This window comes from Trachemys scripta, chromosome 3, assembly GCF_013100865.1.
Source record: "Trachemys scripta elegans isolate TJP31775 chromosome 3, CAS_Tse_1.0, whole genome shotgun sequence".
NCBI lineage: Eukaryota > Metazoa > Chordata > Testudines > Emydidae > Trachemys > Trachemys scripta.
In genome coordinates, this window is record NC_048300.1 from 108,263,737 (window position 1) to 108,289,525 (window position 25,789).

At 39.4% G+C, this 25,789-nt stretch overlaps 1 protein-coding gene across 1 annotated transcript in view; it reads right to left on the reverse strand.

The window, feature by feature from the left end:
* Positions 1–21,822: 21,822 nt before the first annotated feature.
* LAMA2 (laminin subunit alpha 2) overlaps positions 21,823–25,789 on the reverse strand; it is a 450,699-nt gene continuing 446,732 nt past the window's right edge. The window contains exons 63-64 of the mRNA XM_034766884.1: positions 25,179–25,401; positions 21,823–22,213 (exon numbers count right to left, since the gene is read on the reverse strand). Of these exons, the coding sequence (XP_034622775.1) occupies positions 22,056–22,213; positions 25,179–25,401 (381 nt within the window). The 3' untranslated portion in view covers positions 21,823–22,055. The remainder of the gene's footprint in view (positions 22,214–25,178; positions 25,402–25,789) is intronic.

Below are 25,789 nucleotides of genomic sequence, written 5' to 3' on the forward strand. Positions count from 1 at the left end.
GACTTGACGTTTTGTGAACAAAGACCCACTGCTTTGCAAAAGTTTTAATCTGTGGAGCAAAATTATGGCCCATTGTCATTAATGAGATTTTTCAGGTATGTCAGACCTTGCAAGTATAGACTTGCCTTGTCTGATGACAGATGCAGTTGTGGTGGTGCCCTGAAGCAAACAGACTTAAGTATTTTGAATCATAAGCGACAAGAATAAGATAATTGGCACCTTGAAACTCAAATAGGGTCCATTTCAAGTGTCTGCCAAGGTCTGCTTGGGACCTTATGTGCTAGCACTGGTTCCTGGTGATGTTTGTTTCTGAAGGTTTGACATGTGTCCCAAGTCTGTACCATGTCCTCAATTTAACTGCACATGTGTGTCCAATAGCAGCATCCCAGACTCTCCTTTCACCCAGCTCCCTCCCAGATGATTCTCAGGAATAAGCACAATTTCCTTTCCGAGGCTTTCTGGTATGAGTCTGTCATTTTTGAAGACAAGTCATAGAATACCAGGGTTGGAAGGGACCTCAGGAGGTCATCTAGTCCAACCCCCTGCTCAAAGCAGGACCAATCCCCAGACAGATTTTTGCCCCAGATCCCTAAGTGGCACTGGGTGCTGTTGTAAGCAATACTTTCAAGTGTTCATATGCCACCTCGTGCATTGGCATCCAGGTGAACTTGACATTTTTTCCCAGTTGTCTTAAAGAAGTTACTACTGTTGACATATGTGCGATATATTTCCCACAGTATGTAACCATTCCAAGAAATCTTTGTAATTCAGCTTTGCAGGTCGGTCATTTCAATTATTGCCACAAGTTTTGACTTGTCAGGGTTTAGACCTTTTTTTGTCAAGTTAAAGCCCCAATTATTTTATCTCCATCAGAGCCTCATTTGCTCTTGTTCAGCTACCGGTTCTTTTCATGACACCTGTCCAGCCATTAATCATGTTCTCGTCTGATATTTCCCCACACCAGTATGTCATCTATGTAATATTCAACAACTTCCACACCTTCAAATATCTGTTGGATCACTCTTTGGTATGCTTCAGGAGCTGAACTGATGCCAAAAGGAAGTCTGGTGAACCTATACCTGCCAAACGGTGCGTTGAACGTACACAGTGTAGAACTTTTGTCTTCCAGCTGTGTTTCCCAAAATCCACTACTGGCATTGAAGGCAGTAAAAACTGTAGCTTTTGCCAACTTGTTGGTTACTTCTTCTACTGTAGGCAATTGAAAATGTTCCCTTAGTATTGTTTTATTCATATCTCTTGGATCCAAGCATATTCTTATTTAATCTCAACCTGCTTTATCTACAGCTACTATAGAACTGACCCACTTTGTAGTTTCTTTCACTTTTGTTATTACTTGCAACTCTTCCATATGGCACAATTATTTTTCTACTTTGTTCCTCAATCCACTGGAACTTTATGGAGCTGCATGAATTACAAGTGATACTCGTGAGTTCATCTTTATAGTGTGCTTTCCTGACAAGCACACTAAACCTTCAAATACATCCCAGTTGCCTTCTGGTTCTTCCTTTACCATAATGATTCTTTTCACTAAATTGAAACTTGTCACAGCCTGTAAGCCAGTATGGCTTGCGAGTCAAATTCTACCACCTGAAATTCCAGCAATGCTTTCTTACCCTGATACTCACAGTCCAAGTAGCATTTACCACATATAGTACTTGCAGATTTCCCCCTGAGCAGGTTATCAGCTGGATATTTGAGCTGCAAATTGGTTCATCCCTTAAAGTAGTATATAACTTTATGGATATCACCTTGGCCTCTGACCCCGAATGAATTTTAAAACTCACAGTTTTGTGATTGTTAATGAACCATTCCACTCATCCTTGGGAGGCTCAGTACTCAGCACACCGAGGAACAGATTTTATGAGTGCTCATCTGCTTCTGTGTGGGTAAACATCTGTTTGCCTTGGGACTTTTGTTTTCCAGAGTTGCATATTTTGGCAAAATGATTCTGTTTGCCACATCTTCAGCATTATTGCTCATATGTAGGACAGTTCCCTATAGCAGTTCCCTATAAGAGGCCACATTTATAACAATTGTTAATGGCCTCTGATTGCTTCCCCTCACCCCCACTGGATTGCAGGTTTTTATTAGAAGCAGGACACCCTGTAATCCATGATTGCATATTTGGGTGCTTACTAATGGTGGGGTTACCTTGCAGTAATGTGTGTAACCTTTGGTTTATGTGTTCCCATTTAGCAATTTAAAAATAAGGAATAAAACCAAACTGAATTCTTTAAGGTTTGAGCCTCCAGAGAGGTTACAGATCATTTATTTTAGTGGAGAACTCTGAAAGACACAATAAGTGATAAAATGTTTAACTGTATTTAATATAAAATAGATAGTTAAGCACTATAACCATACATTGCCTTGATACTCACATTCTAAGATGGAATGATGCATTCAGGGTGATCAATCCCTGCATGAGAATGGATATAATTCTTTCTCCCATGGTACTTTGATGGGTGCATCTACCTAAAATCGACATATTACCCTTTTCATAATCAATTAAAATAACACCTCTTAATTAATTTGCATTATATCTACCTTTTAACCATAATTAAATATTTTTTACTTTCTCATTGGCTATTTAACATTAAGCATCATCTTAATTAACATCTGCATAACTGCCATACCAGTAACTATCAGTATAGATAGCATTTTCCAAAACATTCACATTTTTATCTAAAACACTTGAAAAACCAGTTAGGACCAAAACGAGTTAGGGTGTGGTCCCTAACTTTTCTTCAACTTTCCTCTGAATTGTCTGATTTCCCTTTACTCATATTTTGGGAAACATAATCCCAATTAGCCATACGAAATGATGGGGTCTAAATTAGCTGTTTCCACTCAAGAAAGAGATCTTGCAGACATTGCGGCTTGTTCGCTGAAAACATCTGCTCAATGTGCCGTGGTAGTCAAAAAATTAACAGACTGTTAGGAACCATTAGGGAAGAGACAGATAATAAGACAGAAAATATCATAATGTCACTATATAAATCCATGATACTCCCACATCTTGAATACTGTGTTCAGTTCTGGTCACTTCAACTCAAAAAAGATATATTGGAATTGGAAAAAAACACAGAGAAGGGCAACAAAAATGATTAAGTGTATGGAACAGCTTCCATATGAAGAGAGAGATAAAAGATTGGGACTCGTCAGCTTAGAAAAGAGACAATTAAGGGGGGGGGATATGATAGTGGTCTATAAAATCATTAATAGTGTAGAGAATGTGAATAAGGAAGTGTTATTTACCCCCTCATGTAACACAAGAACCAGGGGGTCACCCAATGAAATTAATAGGCAGCAGGTTTAAAACAAACGTAGGGAAGCACTTCTTCATATAACGTACAGTCAACTTGTGAAGGCCAAAACTATAACTGGGTTCAAAAAAGAGTTAGATAAGTTCATGGAGGAGAGGTCCATCAATGGCTATTAGCTAAGATGGTCAGGGATGCAATCCCATACTTGGGGTGTCCCTAAATCTCTTACTGCCAGAAGCTGGGACTGGACAACAGGGAATGGCTCACTAAAACATTGCTCTGTTTTGTTCATTCTCTCTGAAGCCTCTGGCACTGGCCACGGTAGGAACACAGGATATTGGGCTAGATGGACCATTGGTCTGACCCAGTATGCCTTACTTGACTATTGTTAAGCCTATTTTTCAGAAATAGATTTTTTGTGCCTACTTACATATCAACACATTTTTATATAAACATAAGCAAGCCTAATTGCTGTAGGCTACATGTGTGCCGATGTTTTTCTGGTTCACCCAACCCTTTCCATTGTTTTGCAGTCATTTCATCTGCACAACATATGTCTACAGTACATTCAAGGGTTAAATTGGGCTCTCTTGACAACCTGGCTCACACTGAGTCTGACACAATACCACACAGGATGCGGTCTTTAATGAGAGATTCACACAGTTCTCCAGATTTGCAAGTCATTGTATTGCCGGTTTATAGCAGTCACATATTGGTCTATACCTTCCCAATCTTTCTGACTTCTAGTGAAAAACGTGTGCCTACCATAAGTGACTTTTCTTTGTGGTTCAAAGTATGCCTCAAACTTATTCTTTAAGACCTGTGTTTTTTTCTTTATCTGCTGCATCATCCAGTTGAAAAGTTTTAAATGTCTTCTGCTTTTTCACCTGTCACATGGAGAAATAACGCTTAGTAGCTGTTCATTATCTCTGTCTGTGCCCCCCCCCCCCGCCACAATGCTGTACAACTCAAAATGCTTGCTTCCACATTTTCCAGTTTTCTGCTGCATTTCCTTCAAACACTCACTTTTCTGGAGGCTTTAGGTCCATTTTTTTTCAGGTTTGTTCTCTTACGTTTAGTTTTGTTCGGAGACCATGTAATAGCCGTTGCCAACCTTTACTATAACATAAGCAAAGACACTGGAGACTTTTTAAGTAATAGTAAACACTTTACTTGTTGCTGAACACTGTGATAGGCATTGCTGGCTTGCTTGCCTAGTTTCATCTGAAAGCAAAGTGCTTCTGCTTATAAGGCTCATTACATAATCGTTCCCCACAAACACCACTATGGATAACTTTGGTTCCTACTATCATTATTAAGAGAACAATTGTGTCTAGATAACTGTTGTAGTTGACTTTTCCATGCCCTTGCTTCTTCCATGCCATTCAATAGGCTCCAAGACATGGCAAGGAAGTGAGTGATGAATAATTACTATGGAAAGGATCAGATTTTATAGTCTGAAATTTCACTAACAATAACCAGGTCAGGAAGAGATAGATGGACACCACATGGCAGCATGACATATGACTTGAAACTAGTCTGGTCAAAATTTTTCAGTTGAAACTATTTTTTGATGGAAAATTGGGTTTTTGTTAAAACGATTTCGACCTAAATGGAGCAGAGGATCAAGTCCAAGAGGTGAATATAGCTGGACCGCTTGGTAATAGTGACCATAATATAATTAAATTTAATATCCCTGTGGTGGGGAAAACACCACAGTGGCCCAACACTGTAGCATTTAATTTTAGAAAGGAGAACTACACAAAAATGAGGAGGTTACTTAAACAAAAATTAAAGGGTACAGCACCAAAAGTAAAATCCCTACAAGCTGCATGGAAACTTTAAAAAGCCACCATAATACCCCAAATTAAAAAAGCAGTAAGAGAACCAAAAAAGAGTCACTGTGGCTAAACAACAAAGTAAGACAAGCAGTGAGAGGCAAAAAGGCATCCTTTAAAAAGTGGAAGTAAAATCCTAGCGAGGAAAATAGAAAGGAGCATACACTCTGGCAAATGAAATGTAAAAATATAATTAGGAAGGCCAAAAAAGAATTTGAAGAACAGCTAGCCAAAGACTAAAAAAGTAATAACAAAAACATTTTTAAGTACATCAGAAGCAGGAAGCCTGCTAAAAAACCACTGGGGCCACTGGATGATCGAGATGCTAAAGGAGCACTCAAGGATGATAAGGCCATTGCGGAGAAACTAAATGAATTCTTTGCATTGGTCTTCATGGTTGAGGATGTGAGGGAGATTCCCAAACCTGAGCCATCCTTTTTAAGTGACAAATCTGAGGAACTGTCCCAGATTGAGGTGTGATTAGAGGAGGTTTTGGAACAAATCGATAAACTAAACAGTAACAAGTCACCAGGATCAGATGGTATTCACCCAAGAGTTCTGAAAGAACTCAAATGTGAAATTGCCGAATCACTAACTATAGTCTGTAACCTATCATTTAAATCAGCTTCTGTACCAAATGACTGGAGAATAGCTAATATGGCACAAATATTTTAAAAGGGCTCCAGAGGTGACCCCAGCAATTACAGGACGGTAAGCCTGACTTCAGTACTGAGCAAACTGGTTGAAACTATAGTAAAGAAAAAGAGTGTCAGACACATAGATGAACATAATTTGTTGGGGAAGAGTCAACATGGTTTTTGTAAAGGGAAACCATGCCTCACCAATCTACTAGAATTCTTTGAGGGGGTCAACAAGCATGTGGACAAGGGGGATCTAGTGGATATAGTGTATTTAGATTTTCAGAAAGCCTTTGACAAAGTCCCTCACCAAAGGCTCTTAAGGAAAGTAAGCTGTCATGGGATAAGAGGGAAGGCTCTCTCATGGATTGGTAACTGGTTAAAAGATAGGAAACAAAGGGTAGGAATAAATGGTCAGTTTTCAGAATGGAGAGAGGTAAATAATGCTGTTGCCCAGGGGTCTGTACTGGGACCAGTCCTATTCAAGATATTCATAAATGAGTTGGAAAAAGGGGTAAATAGTGAGGTGGCAAAATTTTCAGATGATACAAAACTACTCAAGATAGTTAAGTCCCAGGCAGACTGCGAAGAGCTACAAAAGGATCTCTCAAAACTGGGTGAGTAGGCAACAAAATGGCAGATGAAATTCAATGTTGATAAATGCAAAGTAATGCACATTGGAAAACATAATCCCAACTACACATATAAAATGATGGGGTCTAAATTACCTGTTACCACTCAAGAAAGAGATCTTGGAGTTATTGTGGATAGCTCTCTGAAAACATCCACTCAATGTGCAGTGGCAGTCAACAAAGCGAACAGAATGTTGGAAATAGGGATAGATAATAGGACAGAAAATATCATATTGCCTCTATATAAATTCATAGTATGCCCAGATCTTGAATACTGTGTGCAGATGTGGTCGCCGCATCTCAAAAAAGATATATTGGAATTGGAAAAGGTTCAGAAAAAGGCAACAAAAATGATTAGGGGTATAGAACAGCTGTCATATGAGGAGAGATTAATAAAACTGACTTTTCAGCTTGTTTCCAGGCTTCCCGCGCGAACATCTGATTCGCGGGAAGCAGGGGAGGGGGAGGGGGAGGAGAGGGGGGGGGTGGGCGGGGGCCGGGTGCGGGGCAGACAGCTGCCGGAGCTTGGGAACCTCTTGGGCGCGGGGCCCAATTCAGGCCTAAAGCCAGCCCTGGGTACAGTCCTTGTTCCAGCTCAGGTGGTAGCTAGGGGATTTCTCAAGATGGCCGCCCCCTTTGTTCTGTTCCACCCACTTATATATCTTTTGCATAAGGCAGGAATTCTTTGTCCCTCTGGGTTCCCACCCCTCCTTCTCAATGGAAAAGCACCAGGTTAAAGATGGATTCCAGTTCAAGTGACATGATCACATGTCACTGTAAGACCCCAAGCCATCATTCCTCCCAGCCTGACTCACAGGAAGATCGGCCTGCAAACAGAGCCATCCACAGTCAATTGTCCTGGTTGATGGGAGCCATCAAGATTCCAAACCACCATTAATGGCCCACACTTTGCATAATTACAGTCAGGGCTGGCTCCAGGGTTTTGGCTGCCCCAAGCAGCCAAAACAAAACAAAACAAAAGCCGCGATCGCGATCTGCGGCGTCAATTCGGCGGGAGGTCCTTCGCTCCCAAGCGGAGTGAGGGACCGTCCGCTGAATTGCTGCCAAATACCTGGACGTGCTGCCCTTCTCCGGAGCGGCCGCCCCAAGCACCTGCTTGACAAGCTGGTGCCTGGAGCCGGCCCTGATTACAATAGGCCCTCAGAGTTATATTTCATATTTCTAGTTTCAGATTCAAAAGTGGTACATTTATACAAATAGGATGACCATACTCAGTAGATTATAAGCTTTGTAATGATACCTTACAAGAGACCTTTTGCATGAAACTAACTAGTGGTGTTCCCCAAGGGTCAGTCCTCGGACCGATCCTATTCAACTTATTCATAAATGATCTGGAGAAAGGGGTAAACAGTGTGGTGGCAAAGTTTTCAGATGATACTAACCTGCTAAAGATAGTTAAGTCCAAAGCAGACTGTGAAGAACTTCAAAAAGATCTCACAAAACTAAGTGATTGGGCAACAAAATGGCAAATGAAATTTAATGTGGATAAATGTAAAGTAATGCACATTGGAAAAAATAACCCCAACTATACATACAATATGATGGGGGCTAATTTAGCTACAACAAGTCAGGAAAAAGATCTTGGAGTCATCGTGGATAGTTCTCTGAAAATGTCCCCGCAGTGTACAGAGGCGGTCAAAAAAGCAAACAGGATGTTAGGAATCATTAAAAAGGGGATAGAGAATTAGACTGAGAATATATTATTGCCCTTATATAAATTGATGGCATGCCCACATCTTGAATACTGCATACAGATGTGGTCTCATCTCAAAAAAGATATACTGGCACTAGAAATGGTTCAGAAAAGGGCAACTAAAATGATTAAGGGTTTGGAACGGGTCCCATATGAGGAGAGATTAAAGAGGCTAGGACTCTTCAGCTTGGAAAAGAGGAGTCTAAGGGGGGATATGATAGAGATATATAAAATCATGAGTGATGTGGAGAAAGTGGATAAGGAAAAGTTATTTACTTATTCTCATAATACAAGAACTAGGGGTCATCAAATGAAATTAATAGGCAGCAGGTTTAAAACAAATAAAAGGAAGTTCTTCTTCATGCAGCGCACAGTCAACTTGTGGAACTCCTTACCTGAGAAGGTTGTGAAGGCTAGGACTATAACAGAGTTTAAAAGAGAACTGGATAAATTCATGGTGGTTAAGTCCATTAATGGCTATTAGCCAGGACGGGTAAGGAATGGTGTCCCTAGCCTGTGTCTGTCAGACGATGGAGATAGATGGCAGGAGAGAGATCACTTGATCAGTGCCTGTTAGGTTCACTCCCTCTGGGGCACCTGGCATTGGCCACTGTTGGTAGACAGGATACTGGGCTAGATGGACCTTTGGTCTGACCCGGTACGGCCTTTCTTATGTTCTTATGAAGCATATTTTAGTTACATTATATTCACACTCATCAGCATACTTTCATAAAATCATATAGAGTGCAATGTCACACATCCCTCCTTTCTCCTCATGATCATTCTGCAGTAAGCCATCTGTCTGTTTCTCAGCCACATTAACCTCCACCCTACAAACAAATTGTCTTTTTTCCACTGGACAAAACTGCACATCCACACTAGAACATAAGGAATCCCAAATGTTTCTTTCCATTTCTTGAATCCTGAATGTGAAATAACAAGAATGGATTGGGGGAGATGGAGAAAGATATATTTTTTTCCTACAAAATCATTTTCACTTCATCCAGAATGTTCAGCATGGGAAAAAGACCAGGTGGTCCTGTTGAGGTGACCTCTATTCTCTGTCTCTAAACAGCTTTTGCTCTGAGTACATGAAGATGTGAGAAGGATGGGGAACATATTGTTTCTGTGGAACTGGTGGTATTTTTCTCTATCCAGTTACATCTGCATGCCTGAATTCATTACAGTGTTCAGTTTCATCTGTCTAAGCATTAATCTTAATCACACATATGGCCAATAGAACCTTTGCACAGCACCATCCAACATCAGGATTTATTGTTTATTTATATATAAACAATGCATGTACACATATTACATGTGTAAAAGCCACTAAAATATTTGGAAATTCATTTCTCCTTTATTTACCAGCCAAGACCGAAGCTCAGAGTCTTGAGCAAGTGTTTTCCATGCTGTAACTGAACTAACACATTTAATCAGTTGGCAAGGGCAACACAGGATTCTGAACTTAAGTCATGGAAGGTTAGCTAAGCAGGAAGTGATTTTCAAATCTATTAATGTAAATTGTAAATGTATATGGTGGGGAACAGTACATCCTGTTTGCAATTCCTGGGTTTTTATTAAACAAACAGAAGTTTTTTAAGTCACTTTAAAAATAATTATAACTGCTGAAATTAAAATTGGACATACAAATAGTGAATAGAGGAAATTTGGAATACCTCCCACTTCTGCTCAGTACAAGGATTCCAGGAAATACCTGCTTCCCTGTGCTGATTGGCTGTTTGCTCTAGCACTTTCTCCCGACTACCCCCAGTCTTGTCACCTGAACTTCACTCCGCTTGCCCTCCATGCTCCCTTCCCCCAGCTGCCCTATCCCTTCAGTGTCCTGTCTCCTCACATCCTTTATCTTTCTACTTAGCATATCCTCTCCTCACTAAATCCCTCCCAAAGGATTTCAATGACAAACACACACATATTATGGCACTGACATGAAATTTGCAGACCATCACGCTGCTAATTCGTGTATGTTCTGGCTTTCCCCCCTACCCTTTATCTATCTGGTCTATTTAGATTGTAAGCTCTTTGGGGCAGGGACTATCTGTTATTCTGTGTTTGTACTGTGCCTAGCACAAGTGGCCCATTCTGGGTTGGTCCCTAGGAACATACAAGGAGAATTGGCAGAGTGACAGAAAAAATGTTGAATTGGATCAATCTAGACCTTCCTAATTGTTTCCTTCTGGCTTGCTGTCACATTCTGGGGTGCAATCCAAATCAGTGAGTGGTTGTGTCACCATCAGCCCCGTGATCTTGGGTGCCTCACAATGCTTTGCTGTTGTAGCTCCCAACCAGGGCCACTCAAAAACAGCCAAGCAGCATGCAGGTCACACGCTGAGTGTCTGTGTAGCCACAGCCCTGGTCCAGTAACTCTGACACCAGCAGCCTATCAGCAACACATCAGACATACTCTGGCCTCCACCAGACTGTGTTACTATTCGCAGGATGACCCCAAAACACTCCCAGTCCTGAATTTTCCTAAAAACGTGCTCTGCACTGTCTAGCCCTCTCCTGGACAGTTCTGATATTAAAGGTCCTTTGCCCCGTAAAGGGTCAATATTCAACTGTTTCCTACGTTAACTGGAGTTACCAAACAACTCAGTTTAAACACAACACTGGATTAGTTTAGATTTATTTAACTACAAAGAAAAAAGTTTTAAGTGAGTACAAGTGTAATGTACTAAAGTCAATAATGGTTACAAGAGAAATAAAGAAAGCACGCTTCCTAGGAGCTAAAACTTAACAAGCTAGACTTGGTTCAAGGTAAAATCCTTGCCACATGTTCCCAGCAACAGGGCTGACCAAATTATCAGGTCAGCATCCCTCCCAAAGTCAAAGGGTGGTTCCTTTGTCGTCTTAGATGAAAGAGAGAAAACTTGGGGTGTTTTTGCCCCTCACTCCTATAGCCCAGTCATCCTTTGAAATGCATTTTCCTGAGAGTTTCCCTAGATAAAGTTCATTCCAGGAAAGAGACATAGGACCTATTGGTGAAAGAGGTTGCATGTTGTTGCTTGCTAAAATGCAGATGGGATCTGTTCCTGCTCTGGCTTTGTTGCCAAAGAATAACCATTTGATAGATGATTACCTATCAACTGTGATGACACGTGGCTAGAGGCGTTAGTTGTCCTTTATCTTTGGGAAACCAATTTACCTCCTCCCCAGACTTGTCTTGTAAACACATTTTAGTCATAATTTCAGCTGTTGCATTTCATACAGTGGTGATTCCAGAGTTAGGGTTGCATTCCAAAATGGACATAAACTAGGGAATACATTTCTGTTGCTCTTTAAAAGTAGGTTGCCAAACGCTGTGCAATTTCACACAATGCAATTTCCGGTTCTCTCCAGAATCTTTGAATAGAAAGTTTTTGAATTTGGCTCATTTTTTCCCTACTTTTCATTATTAATAAAACAATAACAATAATGCCCAACTCTTACATCATCTCAAAGCTCTTTATAAAGGAGATCAGTATCATTATCTCTGTTTTACAGATGGGGAAACAGAGGCACTGAGGCGCAACATGACTCACACAAGTTCACACAGCAGTTCAGTGGCAGAATTAGGAATAGAACCCAGATTTTCTGAGTCCCACTGTAGTGCTCTAGCCACTAAACCATATTATTTCCACAGATAACTCTTTAAAAAATGTCTTTCTATTTGAAACTTGGCAGAGGTGGCTCCTGGATAGATCTGCTGCACAGGGTCATTTATAGCCAGCCACATTATAACAACGTTTATGTGCTTTCAAACCTGACTAATGGGAGCTAGGGATGCACAAACTTGATCGATGGGAGGAGGGGGGAGTTGGGCACACAGACATCTGATTGGATGGCGGGGCTGTGTACTCATAACTCGTATTGGTTAGTGAGGGATGGAGATACACACAAAATCTTCTCTAGCAGGAGCTACACTTCTTGCTCAGATTTTATCCTATAACGAGAAGGATTCATGGGCAGATGCTAATGGATAAAATAATCTTAGTGGCTATACTTCTACTTCCCCACAGTCCTTCCCACATTTAACAGCAGACTCAATCAAACATTAATATACCCTATGAAATTAATACCCAAAAATCTATTGTTACTACACCACACAAACACATGCACCTGACTCAAACTCAGAAAAGCAAGAAAAAAACGAAGCCACCTAGCAGTAAGTACCAATTTCACATTCATCCGTAAGCTCACATCTTACCATTATCATAATGACCATTCACCACAGACCATGCACTGCAATCTGTATTTGAAGTTACACAGGCATGTTCTAAAGTGCTCAACTTTCCAACATCCCTTTTAACCACACTCTGCACACAACCCATTAGCTAACTACCTTCTCCCAAAACAACCAACTACTACTAGTGTTGGGGGAAACGTAACCTTTAAAAGGGATGTGTGCAGAAGAATGAAAGAAGGGGGGAGTGAAGGTTGCAATGCATGGCCTGTGGTGGCTGGTAGTTGAGGTCTGGTAAGGAGCATTTGTAGGTGGAGATGTAGAGGATATATAATGTTAGGTGGCTTACGTCTTCATTTTCTTGCTTTTGTGGGTTTGTCAGGCATGTTGGTTGTAGCAACCCTAACTGCCTCACACCAAGGTTTTTTGTGTATTAATAGCATAATGAATGCGTTAATATTTGTAAAGTACTTTAAAGATTAAAAACTTTTTATAAATGCTAAGTTTTATTCATTTTCTTATTCATATAATATCACTCCCCAGTTGTTTCACAAATTACAGTGTGCTAGGTGAAAACTTTAATGGCCCTAGCGATTTACTGAGTTTATTTCTCACACGTTGTAGTAATTGTTGTTTTACTAACTATAGTCAATTTCTCATCATGGTAGCTAGGCACTTACAATCACCTACTTTCAAACTGAAACCAAGAATGAACTTAACCAGCTGCTAAACCAAACAAAAGCATCTTGCATCATGTCCTCAAGATGTGAGTGTTAATCATGAGATTCCTTCATGTAGCAGTCCTGCTATACCGCTGTTAAGTCCAATACAGCCAAACAGCTATGGTTTATAAGTTTCTTATTACCGTATTACCATTAACCATATGAATGGGTCTGTAGCTAGGAATACTTTTAAATTAACTTTGTTTGGTCCAACTGGTGAAAAGTACAAAACATTTATTCCATTTCTAGTGCTTTATCTTTCCTTTATCACTGTTTTCAAAATACAACCCAACTGATATAACATTAATAATACTATTAAAATGTTTGGGGCTAAATACTGGTCCCTCTGAAGTCGATAGCAAAAGTCCCATTAATTTCAGTGGGACCAGGATTTGGCCCTTAGTTATTAAGGGTAGAGTGAGAGCAGCTTTAATCCATTCTTGACAGAGGCAGACCTATTTATTTTAAAATGATCACTCTAACATTGAAAAGCAATGTCCTTTTTCAAGCATTGAGACAGAGATTAGTTAAATGTGCCTAAACCAAATTATACTTCCATAAAATGCTTGTAATGGTATAAGTATTCCCATTATTTTATTACCTTCCATATAAGTGGAAACAATCTAGTAGATAGCTGAGATCTTTAAGAATGACTATGGCTGCGTTAACAGAGATTTTTAGAAGTATTTTTCTCCACTAGTTCCATACCATTAGACTGGAAAACAAGCTTTGGTTGCTCTACTTGATAAGGCTGTGTATCCTGCTGTGCTCCCTTTAAATACGTTTATGGAGGCCTTGGCAGAGCAAATGATATTTAGTGAGCAACATGGGTGATTAGCTGGAGCCGTGCATGGGTCCTGAACCAACTATTCCACCATCAGGAAGCATTTGATTCTTTAAATGACTTGTGCACTTCCAAGGGTAATGGGTCTGTTTATTGAGCGTGTGGAAATGCATTTGATTTAGTCAATTTGGGTCCCTGCATATAAGCAAATTACAGTTAGGGCTTAAGCAGTGTGAGGTAAATTGGTTCGCATGCACATTTTAAAAAAAAAGGTTCTTGCTATGGGTACATTTGCAAAGGCAAACTGTTATATGGAGATAATGTTGTACAGAGTACCTTGCATTTGGTAAAAGGTAAAAAGATTGTAAAATTCTCCTGGGGCCCTTTAGGGTTTTTTTAAGTGCATTTGCATTTGAACAGTTACAAAACCAAAATACTCTTATTTTTTTTTCTTGAACCTAGTTCACAACATATAGTTTGGAATGACTTAAATTAGAGAAACAGTGTTAGGAAAAATGTTACAATTCAGACATGTTTAAGAGAACAAACTTCTACAGCCCTTTCTCCCACTATGTTTCACTACAGTCTCTCCTACTGGAAGAAGAGTTTCTGGCAAGGTGGAGTGGACAAGGGGAGGAGGAAAGGGGTCAGTTTTAGGAAATGGCATAAGCAACAAGGGTTTTTCCCACAGAACTTGGGCTGTCCACATGTCCTCCCAAAACCAGGAACAAAGCTATTTTCCCTACTCTACTGTATTGTTGCAGACATAGTTGCTGACAGGTATTTTGAAATAAATTATCAAACTAATTGAAACTGGCATGATTATATTGTATTATTTTGACAAATAAATATGCAGAAGTTTTCAGAATTTTAAACAGTTGTGCACAGAATTTTTATTTTTTGGCTCAGAATTCCCCCAGGAATATTACCTGCTATTTACAGTGTCAGAGTCAAAGAGGGTGAGTAACTACTGCTTAGAGCATGTCACATGACCAAAAATGTACTGGAAAACACAATATTGATTTTTTAAAAAAATTTCTGCAGAAATTTTAATCAACACTTTTGTTGTTTCAAAATCGATACTTTCAAGCTTTTAAAAAAAAATCTCACCCATATGACTCCATTGGCCAATTGCAATCATCAATTGAAAACTGCAAAAGAACAAACTAAAACACATGACAAACAAGATCCAACACTGAGGTCAGTGAACACCTAGCTAAAGTTTTCATCAAAGTTTCCTTAAAACACACCAACTAGCCAAAAACTGAAAATGATTTAATGAAAATTTTCTTCTTCTGAAATAGGTCACTTTTTTTAACTCAATGGAAAACCTTTTTATTCCAAACATTTCCACCCGTTTGACTGCTCCTTGGAGTAGCAGTTACCTCCACTGTCTTTTGTAGCATAAAATGCAATGGTTTTGAAGGGCAGCACGCCCCCTGCCAACTAGGCTCTGTGAGCAAAATTAAAGCTCCCATCCAGCAAATGAAAGTACTCACAAGCGTAAAGTAAGACGTGTTTTACTGAACCAGGGCTTTTATGTGCACATGGGCTTGAGTCTGCAATGTGTTGAGCCCTCTTGTCTTAATGCACACTTAGGGGGCCTGTGCATAGGTGCTGGACCTAGGGGTGTTGGGGGTGCTGCCATACTCCCTGGCTTGACGTAGTAATAACCCAAATAAATGGCTTCCACTGTCAACATCCCCACTATAAAAATTGCTCCAGTACCACTAGGCCTGAGTGTGCAGCATCTTGCTGCATCCAGTCTTGGTGCTGTGGGCAGCATGAATGTTAAGAGGATCATGTATTCCGCCTTGCCTCCTGCTTCATTTCCAGTAATTTTTCTCCCATCGGTGCAGCATGTCTCAGGGCAATAGATTAGTCTCTTCCTTTGCAAAAACTACTAGTGGAATCCTTTCCTGTAGCAATGGGGCCTTCAAACCCCAGATTCTCTACAGAAAAATGCAAAGCAAGAACTTTCCTTGGATATTCATGCCTCTTTTTCGGGTGTAAAAGAAGGTCACAAAAGGGGTTAAATCAAACTTGAGGAGACAAGTGCTGCATAGTTTAGAGAACCTCATATAGAGAGCGCCCTGTGTCCTGGGCCCTTTGGAAAGGGATCAAGATGAAACATGCTATCCTTATGCATCTTCAAAAAGGACCATACTAAAATCTAGGTGAAATGCTTGTATTTCAGGATCTGATCCTGTGTGGTGCTGAGTATCCCATTGAAGAAGGTGCCACACACTCTCAGTTGTCAGTTAAGTCACTAACATCAGTGAGAGCTGAAGTGCTCAGCATCTTCCAAGGTGGCAGGCCTGTGACCTGTATTTGATTGTGTTAATTAAAACCTGTAATGTACACCACTGTGATGCACACTGCCCTGTCTACAAATGTGCTTAAAAAACAGAAATTATTGCCTGAGCTAATCCACAAGATTTAAACAGGTCATCTCACAAATGGTGTTTAAACAAGCAGTCCCTAAATTCATTATGTCCCTTGATTGTTTCTTTGCTTTATAGAGCTTGCAGAGTTGCAACTAATGGCACAGTTTAAAAAACATTAACTTTGGGTGCAATCACAATATCTGAGAAACTACTAGATTGACATCCCGAGTCCACTCAGGAAGAAAGGTTTTATCAATGGCATGAGATGAAACACTAGTGGCGATATCCATCTCTGACAGTACATAAGGCTTTGCTTCTTTTTAATCATTCACACACAGACCAGGGGAGCTGCTCAGGAATCTCAATGTGGGAACCAATTTGGTTCCTGGCTTCTTGAGCCAGTGGGGAGCAGGAGCCATGGAGCCCCTCACTTTACTCTCTGTGATTCCTCTGTCCCTTTGAAGAAAAAGCTCCTATCTGGTGGGTAAATGAATAAAAAAAGACTTTGACGGCATCATTTATTTCAATGCACCAATGTGTTTCTTCACCTGAAGATTCCCATTTCCACGCCAGCTATAAGAGTCGTGTCTCTGCAAGGCAGGGCATTTGGTAAGTGAAACTAAGAGGAGAAATATGTGGAGGACCTTCCCTAAAGGGAAGAAAGGACATTCACATAAACAAAAACAAACAAAAAAGAGTGACATGAAGGGAAATCTCTGGAACAAGGGGGACAGAGGCAGTAGTAGTAATAAGGACTAGGACTATCAATTAATCGCAGCTAACCCAAGTGATTAACTCAAAACAAATGAACTTAATTAAAAAAATTAATCATAATTAATCACAGTTTAATCATGTCGTTAAGCAATAATAGAATACCAATTTAAATTTAGTATACATATTTTGGGAAGTTTTTTCTACATTTTCAAATATGTTGATTTCAATTTCAACATAGAATACAAAGTGTACAGTGCTCACTTTATATTATTATTTTTGGTTTCAAATATTTGCACTCTAAAAAAGATAAATAAAAGAAATAGTATTTTTCAGTTCACCTTATACAAGTACTGTAGTGCCATCTCTTTATGGTGAAGTACAACTTACAAATGTAGATTTTTTTTTTTTTTTACATAACTGCACTCAAAACCAAAATAATGTAAAACTTCAGAGCCTACAAGACTGAGTGGTCTTACTACTTCTTCAGCCAATTGCTAAAACAAATAAGTTTGTTTAAATTTGCGGGAGATAATGCTGCCAGCTTCTTATTTAGAATGTCACCTGAAAGTGAGAACAGGAGTTTTCATAGCACTTTTGTAGCGGGCATTGCAAGGTATTTATGTGCCACATATGTTAAACATTCGTATGCCCCGTCATGCTTTGATCTTTTGTTTATCTTTTTTACAGTGCAAATATTTGTAATCAATAATAATAATAATATAAAGTGAGCAGTCTACACTTTGTATTCTGCATTGTAATTGAAATCAATATATTTGAAAGCAAAACATCCAAAAAAATTTATAATACATTTAAATTGATATTCTATTATTTTTAACGTGATTAAAATTGTGATTAATCATGATTAATTTTTTTAATAGTTTGACAGCCCTAGTAAGGTCCTGTTAGGGATGAGATAAATCGCCTGATCCTGCAACTGGATCCGTATGGGTGCACCTTTGCACCTGTGTGGAGTCCCAAGATGAGATGCTCCACTGATGTAAATTGGCATAGTGCCATTGAAGTCAGTGCAGTTATATCAGCTTACACTGGTTAAGAATCAGGCTCCCAGAGTTTGCCTATTTCAGGGACTTATATGGCCTCCGGTACTGTAGTATCTGGGCACCTCACAATCTCCAATGTATTTATCCTCACAACACCTCTGTGAGGTAGGGCAGTGCTACAGGGAGGCCAAGGGCCAAGTTGACAAAGATAGTTAGATTCCTAAAGATGAACTTACGCTCCTAGTGGGATTTCAGGAGTACCTAAGCAGGTTAGATCCCTAACACTCATTGAAATCCCTGGAATTTAATTCACATAGGCACTTCTGAAATCCCACTCGGCACCATCTGCACCTTCAGGTGCATTAAACTGTTGCTCCAAATGCCTTGTCTAAAGTCATTCAAGATGTCCACAGTGGAGCAAGGAATTGAACATGAGGTCTCCTGGGACCTAGGCTAGTGCCCAAACCACTAACCCATCCTCCAGCTCTACATGGGTCTAATCTATCTATGTGGAGCTCATTGAAGGATTGAGGCCTTAGACTGTATGAGTCCTGTCCACTTCGTATTTTAGCCCAGAATCATAATGAAGAGAACATTAAGAAATAAAACAACTGTAGAGTCTTAACATCCTGGAGTCAGCGTCTGAGTCTCTTCTCTGGAAACCATTGTCATTCTTCCGGCCAATGCCAGCTAGAGGTACAACAGGTGCCAGAATAACTTCTGATGAAAAGGGAGATGTGAGACAATTTACTCCGCTTTATGGAATATTTTATACTACTGTACATCATACAAGTTAAAAATCTTGAAACCACAGGTATCTACTTTCATTATTATTACAGTGTTAATAAACACTGCAAACAAGTCTTAATAAAGACAGACAAGCAGAAAGGATCATTTTAATTTGCATCCAAACAAATATCCCACTGGGAAAAGGCAAAAAAGAAAAGTGGAGGAATCAAATGCTAGAAAAGTTGTGCAATTTGCTCAAGAAAATAACTGTGCAGCTAAGGGAAAACTGTGAGGCTGTGTTATGTTGAGCTATGTGCAGTGTAGCTGTAGCCATGTCAGTCCCAGGATATTAGAGAGACAAGGTGGGCGAGATAATAACTTTTATTGGACCAACTTCTGTTGGGGAGAGAGACAAGCTTTCAACCTTACACAGAGCTCTTCAGATCTGGGAAAGGTACTCCCAGAGTCCCAGCAACATGTAAAGTGGAACAGATTGTTTAGCATAAGTAGTTAGCACATATTCTGAGGGACCATTCAAGGTAGAGTGTTGAGCTGTAAGTTATGTGGTTGGTTTCCTTGGAACATAAAAAGTACATATAGGGAAACCGATGGTAGGAAGTTTTTTCCTAGGATTTTATTTCTTTGCTGAAAGTACACATTTTAGTTTCTGATGCATCATTTAGTTTATACTGGCTCCTGCACCAAATATGAAACAGAGGAGGTTTGGCTTTTGGCGTTTGAATAGAAATATCATATCATATCCCTCTGTGTCAAAAGGTGAAAGTGTGTCATATTTTGCAGCATTTCAGCCATTTGAAGAAATGCTTTGTATTCTCCAATATGAATTATAACAGGGCAGTAATATATAGGCTGAATAATTCTGTCTTGTTTCAACAGCTGCTACAACTCAGGAATATAGCATGAAACGTTAGCAGCTACTTAAAGATTTTTTTTAAAAGGTCTGCACACTTGTGCTTACTTATGATTCATGTAGGACACAGAAGAGATTCTCCCCATATGTAGATAGATCTTTTCTACCCTGGCTGACTGGAGAATGGGATTATGACATCAGAGATACTATGCAAATGACATCTGATTAGTTGACAAGGGAATTGATTATTTAGTCTGTTTAAAGCCCTCCTTTTTGGTTTGCTATTTTTAAAAAAAAAACAAAAAACCTCAAACTTTTCAGAAATGACTGGAAGAAAAACTATCTGAATGTTAAAATTTCAACACCATTGACTAGAGCTAGTAAGGAAAAGTACTTCATTTCCCATTACTTTTTTGTTAATGAAAATTTTTCATTTGCTGGATTTTTTTTAATTTTTGCAAAATATGTTTAAGTTTACTCAAAAAACTGATTTTATTTTTGTTTCCAAAAAGAATTTGTTTGTTTGTTTCAGATATTTGATTTTTCAATGAAAACCTGATAATTTTTGTCAAAAATGAAAAATTTCTGTCTCATCAGGAAACACTTTGTCAAAAATAAATTTTTTTTTGGGAAATATTGTCAACCAGCGCTATCCCTATCCCTCCATTTAAGATATGACATATCTCATGATTGACATCTGACCCTTCCCAGGCACCCTTCCAGTAAAATGAAGGAAAATCAGACTTGATGTTCCTGATATTTCTAAGCTAAAAAAAAAAAAAAACAGGCAAAAAGAAAAAAAAAAAGTCTTTAAACATACTTTTTAGGTCTTCATTCATTCAGTGTAATAAAGAAACAAATACAAAGCATAGCACAAACCTATTTTTCCCATTGTAGGCCATCTGTAAAGCGCTGAACATACAATTTGGATCTTAGAAATTTGAAGGAACATGAGTATGAAAATATATGAAAACAAAGAGTTTCTTCAGATGTCTGAAGTGCTGCGATATATGAAAATATTTTTGAGTTTTATTGGATACAAAAAGAAAACAAGGCTATTTTTTTCACGGACAGCACTGGATTTGAAAATGAAGCTCATCAGGGAGTGTTGGATTCAGAAGGAATGCAAAATCAGGGCCACCCTAAAAACATACTGCACAAGTTTCCAAAGCTATCACACTTCCATACTCTAGACTACAGCAAAGTTTTGCTTTGAAGAATAGCATTGAAGGGAGATTCCGTTGTGAACATTTGGCAAAAGTGAAGTTCTGCATGACTGTTTTGTGAACCTCCCGGGAATAACTTTGAAAATGCAGAGGTTAGCAATTTGGAACAATATACAAGAAAGATACTATAGACTAGTCATCAGACCAATTAATCATTACACAAAATGCATCGAGCATTCATGATGATGGCCCTGCCTCCCACCAAACCTTAGCATTTTAGGGAGAACCTGTGAAACAACTTTTAACTCTGACCCCACTTACCTCTCCCTCTATATTCATACTACTCTGCACGGAGTGCTCTTAGGATTTTATGGGAGATGTTTCTGTGCATCCCTCTCTTTCAGACTGCTGATAAAAGCAGCTACAATAAAAGACATTAGAGAAAAATCACCTCAATTTTGAAGCTCCTTGTAAATTAAGTGTTTGGTTAGTAGTTCAATAAAGAGAGGATGGTCGAGAAAAGAGACCAATACTGTGCAAATTCCCTCTGCTGGTCTACCAGTTCACCTCCATTTTGCTGCAGCACTGTTGTTATGGCAGTTCTAGGCCTCTCTTATAAAAAAAAAAGTCTGAAAATTCTGCCACATATGGTGTGTATAGGATGTATGCTAGAGATGGTCACTAAACATTCTCACTAGTGGCCTGTTTAAATCCAGGTCTCCAGGTGTGAAACACTAATACACTAATCCCCCATGTCAATTTGCTCCCATTTCTGTATCTCCAAACAAAAAACACACATTACATTCCAAAGCTGTTCAAATGATATATGAGAGGATTTAAGTCTAATATAGTCTTTGTAACAACAGCGCACAAATTAAATGCACCCAGCATTGCCCCCAACCAAGCAATGATAAATTATCTTTGTTCCATGTCCCGAACTGAACCAGTCCATTAATCCAAAGCAGAGTTTTCTGTTAAAAGCATTTTTAAAAATTTGGGAGTGGGACAAAACAAAACTGATTTTTGAAATGAGTTAATACACTTTTTTATCTAAAGTGCATTCACACACACACACACGAGTCTCTCCATATTATACAGTCCCACTCATGAAAAACTATGGTGAACAATTCCATTTCAAACTACAGAAAACCAGCACAAAAGATTAGAGTAACTATTGCTTTATTCAGTTAAAGAAAGAAGAAATGAATGATTATGAATTTAATCTTCTTTTGGGAGCTATCTTGAAATAGAACCATTTAAATAGATCACAGACAGAACTCAAAATACTTGCACAAAGACATTTTATTATAAACGTACTGTATATAACATTTATATATAACATTTTTTTAGGCACTTAGAACAATCAGATGCACATCAAAGTTGAATGATCTCATGTTAGTTTGCAGGGCATGATAGAGGTTGAACGCCCTTCAGCTCCAAGGCTCTGCTGAAGTGAATCTCCTGAGGTTTACCAGTGCCTTTGGTGAGCTTCAGCGAGCGAATGCAGCCTTTAAAACGGATATTTGTAGTCAGGCCAAACTGGTTCAGACCATCTGAAAAAACAAAAAACAAAAAAACGAAGTTGTTACCTCATTTTTCTTCTTCAAATCTCTTCTCCCACTTGCATTCCAAAATATATATATTCTTCACAATTTACTTGCTGCACTCCATTCTTTAGCAGGAGAGCGGTTAAACCTCTAAGCAGGTTTGATAAATGCTTGATTTGGTGGCAACTATCTAATCGGTCTCTTTCTTCATCCACAATGTGCTACTGGCAAAATCAGAACGCATTTAAATCTTCAATTTAAATCACACCACTCAGTTCAGGTGATATTCATATCATTAAATAAAGCAGCTTTCAGTCTTCCTGAGAGGTCCAAATGGCATTTTTTCTACAGTACTAACTAATGGCATGCAGCAGACAAATAATGGTTCTGTGCATCTGCAACCTGTGGTCTGTTTACATGTGGTATAAAGGATTTATCAGCATGAGTCTGGGATGGGTGCATTTACTCATAAGTAGCAAAGTTGTCAGGGCGACTTCTGCATCCCCAAAGGGCACATACTGTCTATTCTGTATGTGCTGCAGGTATCACAGAGAAGCTACCTTAGCAATGTTATGGAGAGACTATTTTTGGATTATATTTTGTATCTTTGTGTCTGTAAAGGCAGGGGCTTTAGCTACACTGAGTCCAACCAACTGTATTGGGCTCGGATAGAGCCACACAAACACTGAAAATGACCCCAAATTGCTTTTACATGCCTAAAAATGTCACAACTTTAAAGTCTGCCATCTTGGGAACCCTGACGCCTAGAAGTGAGTGCTAGTCCCATTGGGAAGCTGGAAATCTCCCCTTCACAATTGTTTGAAGTTCCCAGCCTTGTTTCTCATCTGTATTCTGAGTGAAGTAGTGGCCACAGGGAGCCAGTTGTGCTTCCTGATTCAGGGCTGCCTAGCTTTAGTGCAAGACGGGGCATTACAACATCAATGGAGGATTGGGCACAGCACAGGTCTGTTCCACTACAAGCCCTCCCCTACCCCAAAAACTCTGACCCCTCCTTCTCCTTACACTGGGGATGTGTGTGTGGGGAGGGGAGGGCAGGGAGAGAGACATTTGTTGGTGCAGGAGGCAATGGCAGTTGACCTCAACAACTTTCTGCTGGTGGAAAATTCCCCTGCCCAAGGGAATTCTCCACCAGCCAATTTCAGATGGTTTAATGAAGCATAAAGCAACCTCAGTGGACTGTTGAATCCGGATCCCATGATAATGGATGTTAAATTTGTGACATATGTACACATAGAAATGCTGCCACTGGGCTTGGATTAAATCTTGTCTGTTCTGTGCCTCAGGTGAGGATAAATTGGGAAAATTCCACATTTGGAGGAAGACAAAACATTTCTCTGGCAGGCTGATTAAAAAGAGGCAGGTGTGTGAGACTGTTGAGGTGTTTGGAATGTTAGAATAAACAAGGGGAATGGATTAGTCAACAGAAGGAGGAGAGATGGTCAAAGATGCATGATAAATTATTTATCACATGGATCCACAATTTAGTATGCAGCTTTAACTCAGTTCATGAGTATCATTCCAATGCAAGTGGTGTGGATTTGTTTTATATAGACTGTTGTGTTACACCTGATTGCCCTTCTTTTGGCTAAATGCAGCTCATAACTCATTATGCACATCACTGGAAACTTTTCTTTAGCACCAGTTCTTATATTAGAGTCTAAGGATTGCTGTAAAAACAGGCTCTGTTTGCCAGAAGCTGGGAATGGGCGACAGGGGATGGCTCACTTGATGATTACCTGTTCTGTTCATTCCCTCTGGGGCACCTGCCATTGGCCACTGTCGGAAAACAAGATACTGGGCTAGATGGACCATTGGTATGATCCAGAATGGCCTTTCTTATGTAAAAATATCTGGCTTTCGCTTACATATCAAACAATACAGGAAACACATCAGATAACATCTGGAGGGACTGAAAGCTAAGTGTTACTGGATACATTGTATTATATCATTTAGAATGGAGGAAAAATGCAAAGAAAATAAGTCAGAGCTCAGTGCAATGCTCACAGATGTCAATGGGAGGTCTTCTATTGACTTCAATGGAAACTAGAATAGGCACCCTTATCTGATATTTAGCTTCTCTGTTCACAAGCTTGTATAAAACAGCACTAGGAGTGCTACAAAATTAGTAAAAAAACCCCAATATTACGAACATTTTACAAATTTCTGAAATTTGATTTTCAATATTAAATTATTCCTCAAATAATTCTTGGTCTATTGTTCGTTCGTGAACAGTTAGCTGTGAATATTCACTATCAGTAGAATAAGTATGAAGGCCTCTGGATCCTTTCACCCCTGTTAGAAATAACTTTGCCGGGGCTCATTGAAGTACTTCTGAAGCGTAATGTTTGTTTTGCCTTTAAAAATAAACCAGATTGCACCAAATGGGAAATATTTTCAAAAAATTCCTGAGGGAGGACAGCCTCATCTTCTACAGATTGTTCCCCACATTCCCTAAATCAATTTTCACAGGCTGAACTCTGTGTTATATGATCAATATACTCAGCCTACCTTTTTTTCTAGCAGCCATGTGTAAACATTTTTGGCAGTTCAAGTTTGTCAAATGCTGTTGCTGTTGCCTTGGCTATGAAAAAGTGTTTTTGTTTAAATGTGAAAAGAAAGGAATAGAGTCTTTTTGCTCCTCTCTGAAAGTGCATCACTCCCTTGGATAGCGGGTTTATTATAAGCTCAAGGGAAAAAGAACTACAGGCTTCCTTAGCTGAAATATTGGCAACACATGACTGAAATTCAGTGCTGCAGAGCTCCTGTTATTCAAAGGGCACAAGAATGAAATCTAGATAACTGACATTTGTACTGCAGAGAAGTTTGGATATTCATAACCATGCTACCTTCATTGATATTAGTGTGTGAAACCGAATTATATTTAAGACATTGGCAACGCCTTATTACTAGACAGCATGAATAATGCCCTGTTTGTGTGTTGGACATCTACCAGGATATCCTCCAATGAAGACAGGATCATTAGTGTCCGCAGAACTGGAGACTCCATTTGGGTTGCTCCGGTCCACCTGATTCCCATCCACAGTCAATTCTAATCGGTGCTTGATCTTGTTTGCAGTAACCTTGTGCCACTGTCCATCACACAAGCTGCCTGGTTTGTCAGGCTCATAGATGGCAGAGAATCTGCCTGCGCCATTATCCACATGGAACATCAGCTGGAGAATGTAACATGAAAGTGAGGGGAAAGGATGAGTTATCAAAATACTAATTATACAGAACATGGTGATCTAGTATTCATCAAATCTGACCTTCCCAAAAGCTACATATAGATTTAGAATAAATGTAGAGTTAAACATAAATTGTCTTATTACATTTCTAAATCAACACAAGTCAGCTCAGCTCCATTGTGTTTATTTCCATCACCAGAATTTAGTAACTATGGCTCTGATCCTGCACCCAGTTCTGTGGGGGTGGATCCTTGCACCCATACAGAATCCCACTAAAGCCAACAGAGCTCACATGTGTAGATCCATGTGTAGCTCTGGGGCCTAGGTTAGCAGGAATGTGCAAAGCTGTGGGCCTGGTTTGCCAACTTTCTGTGGT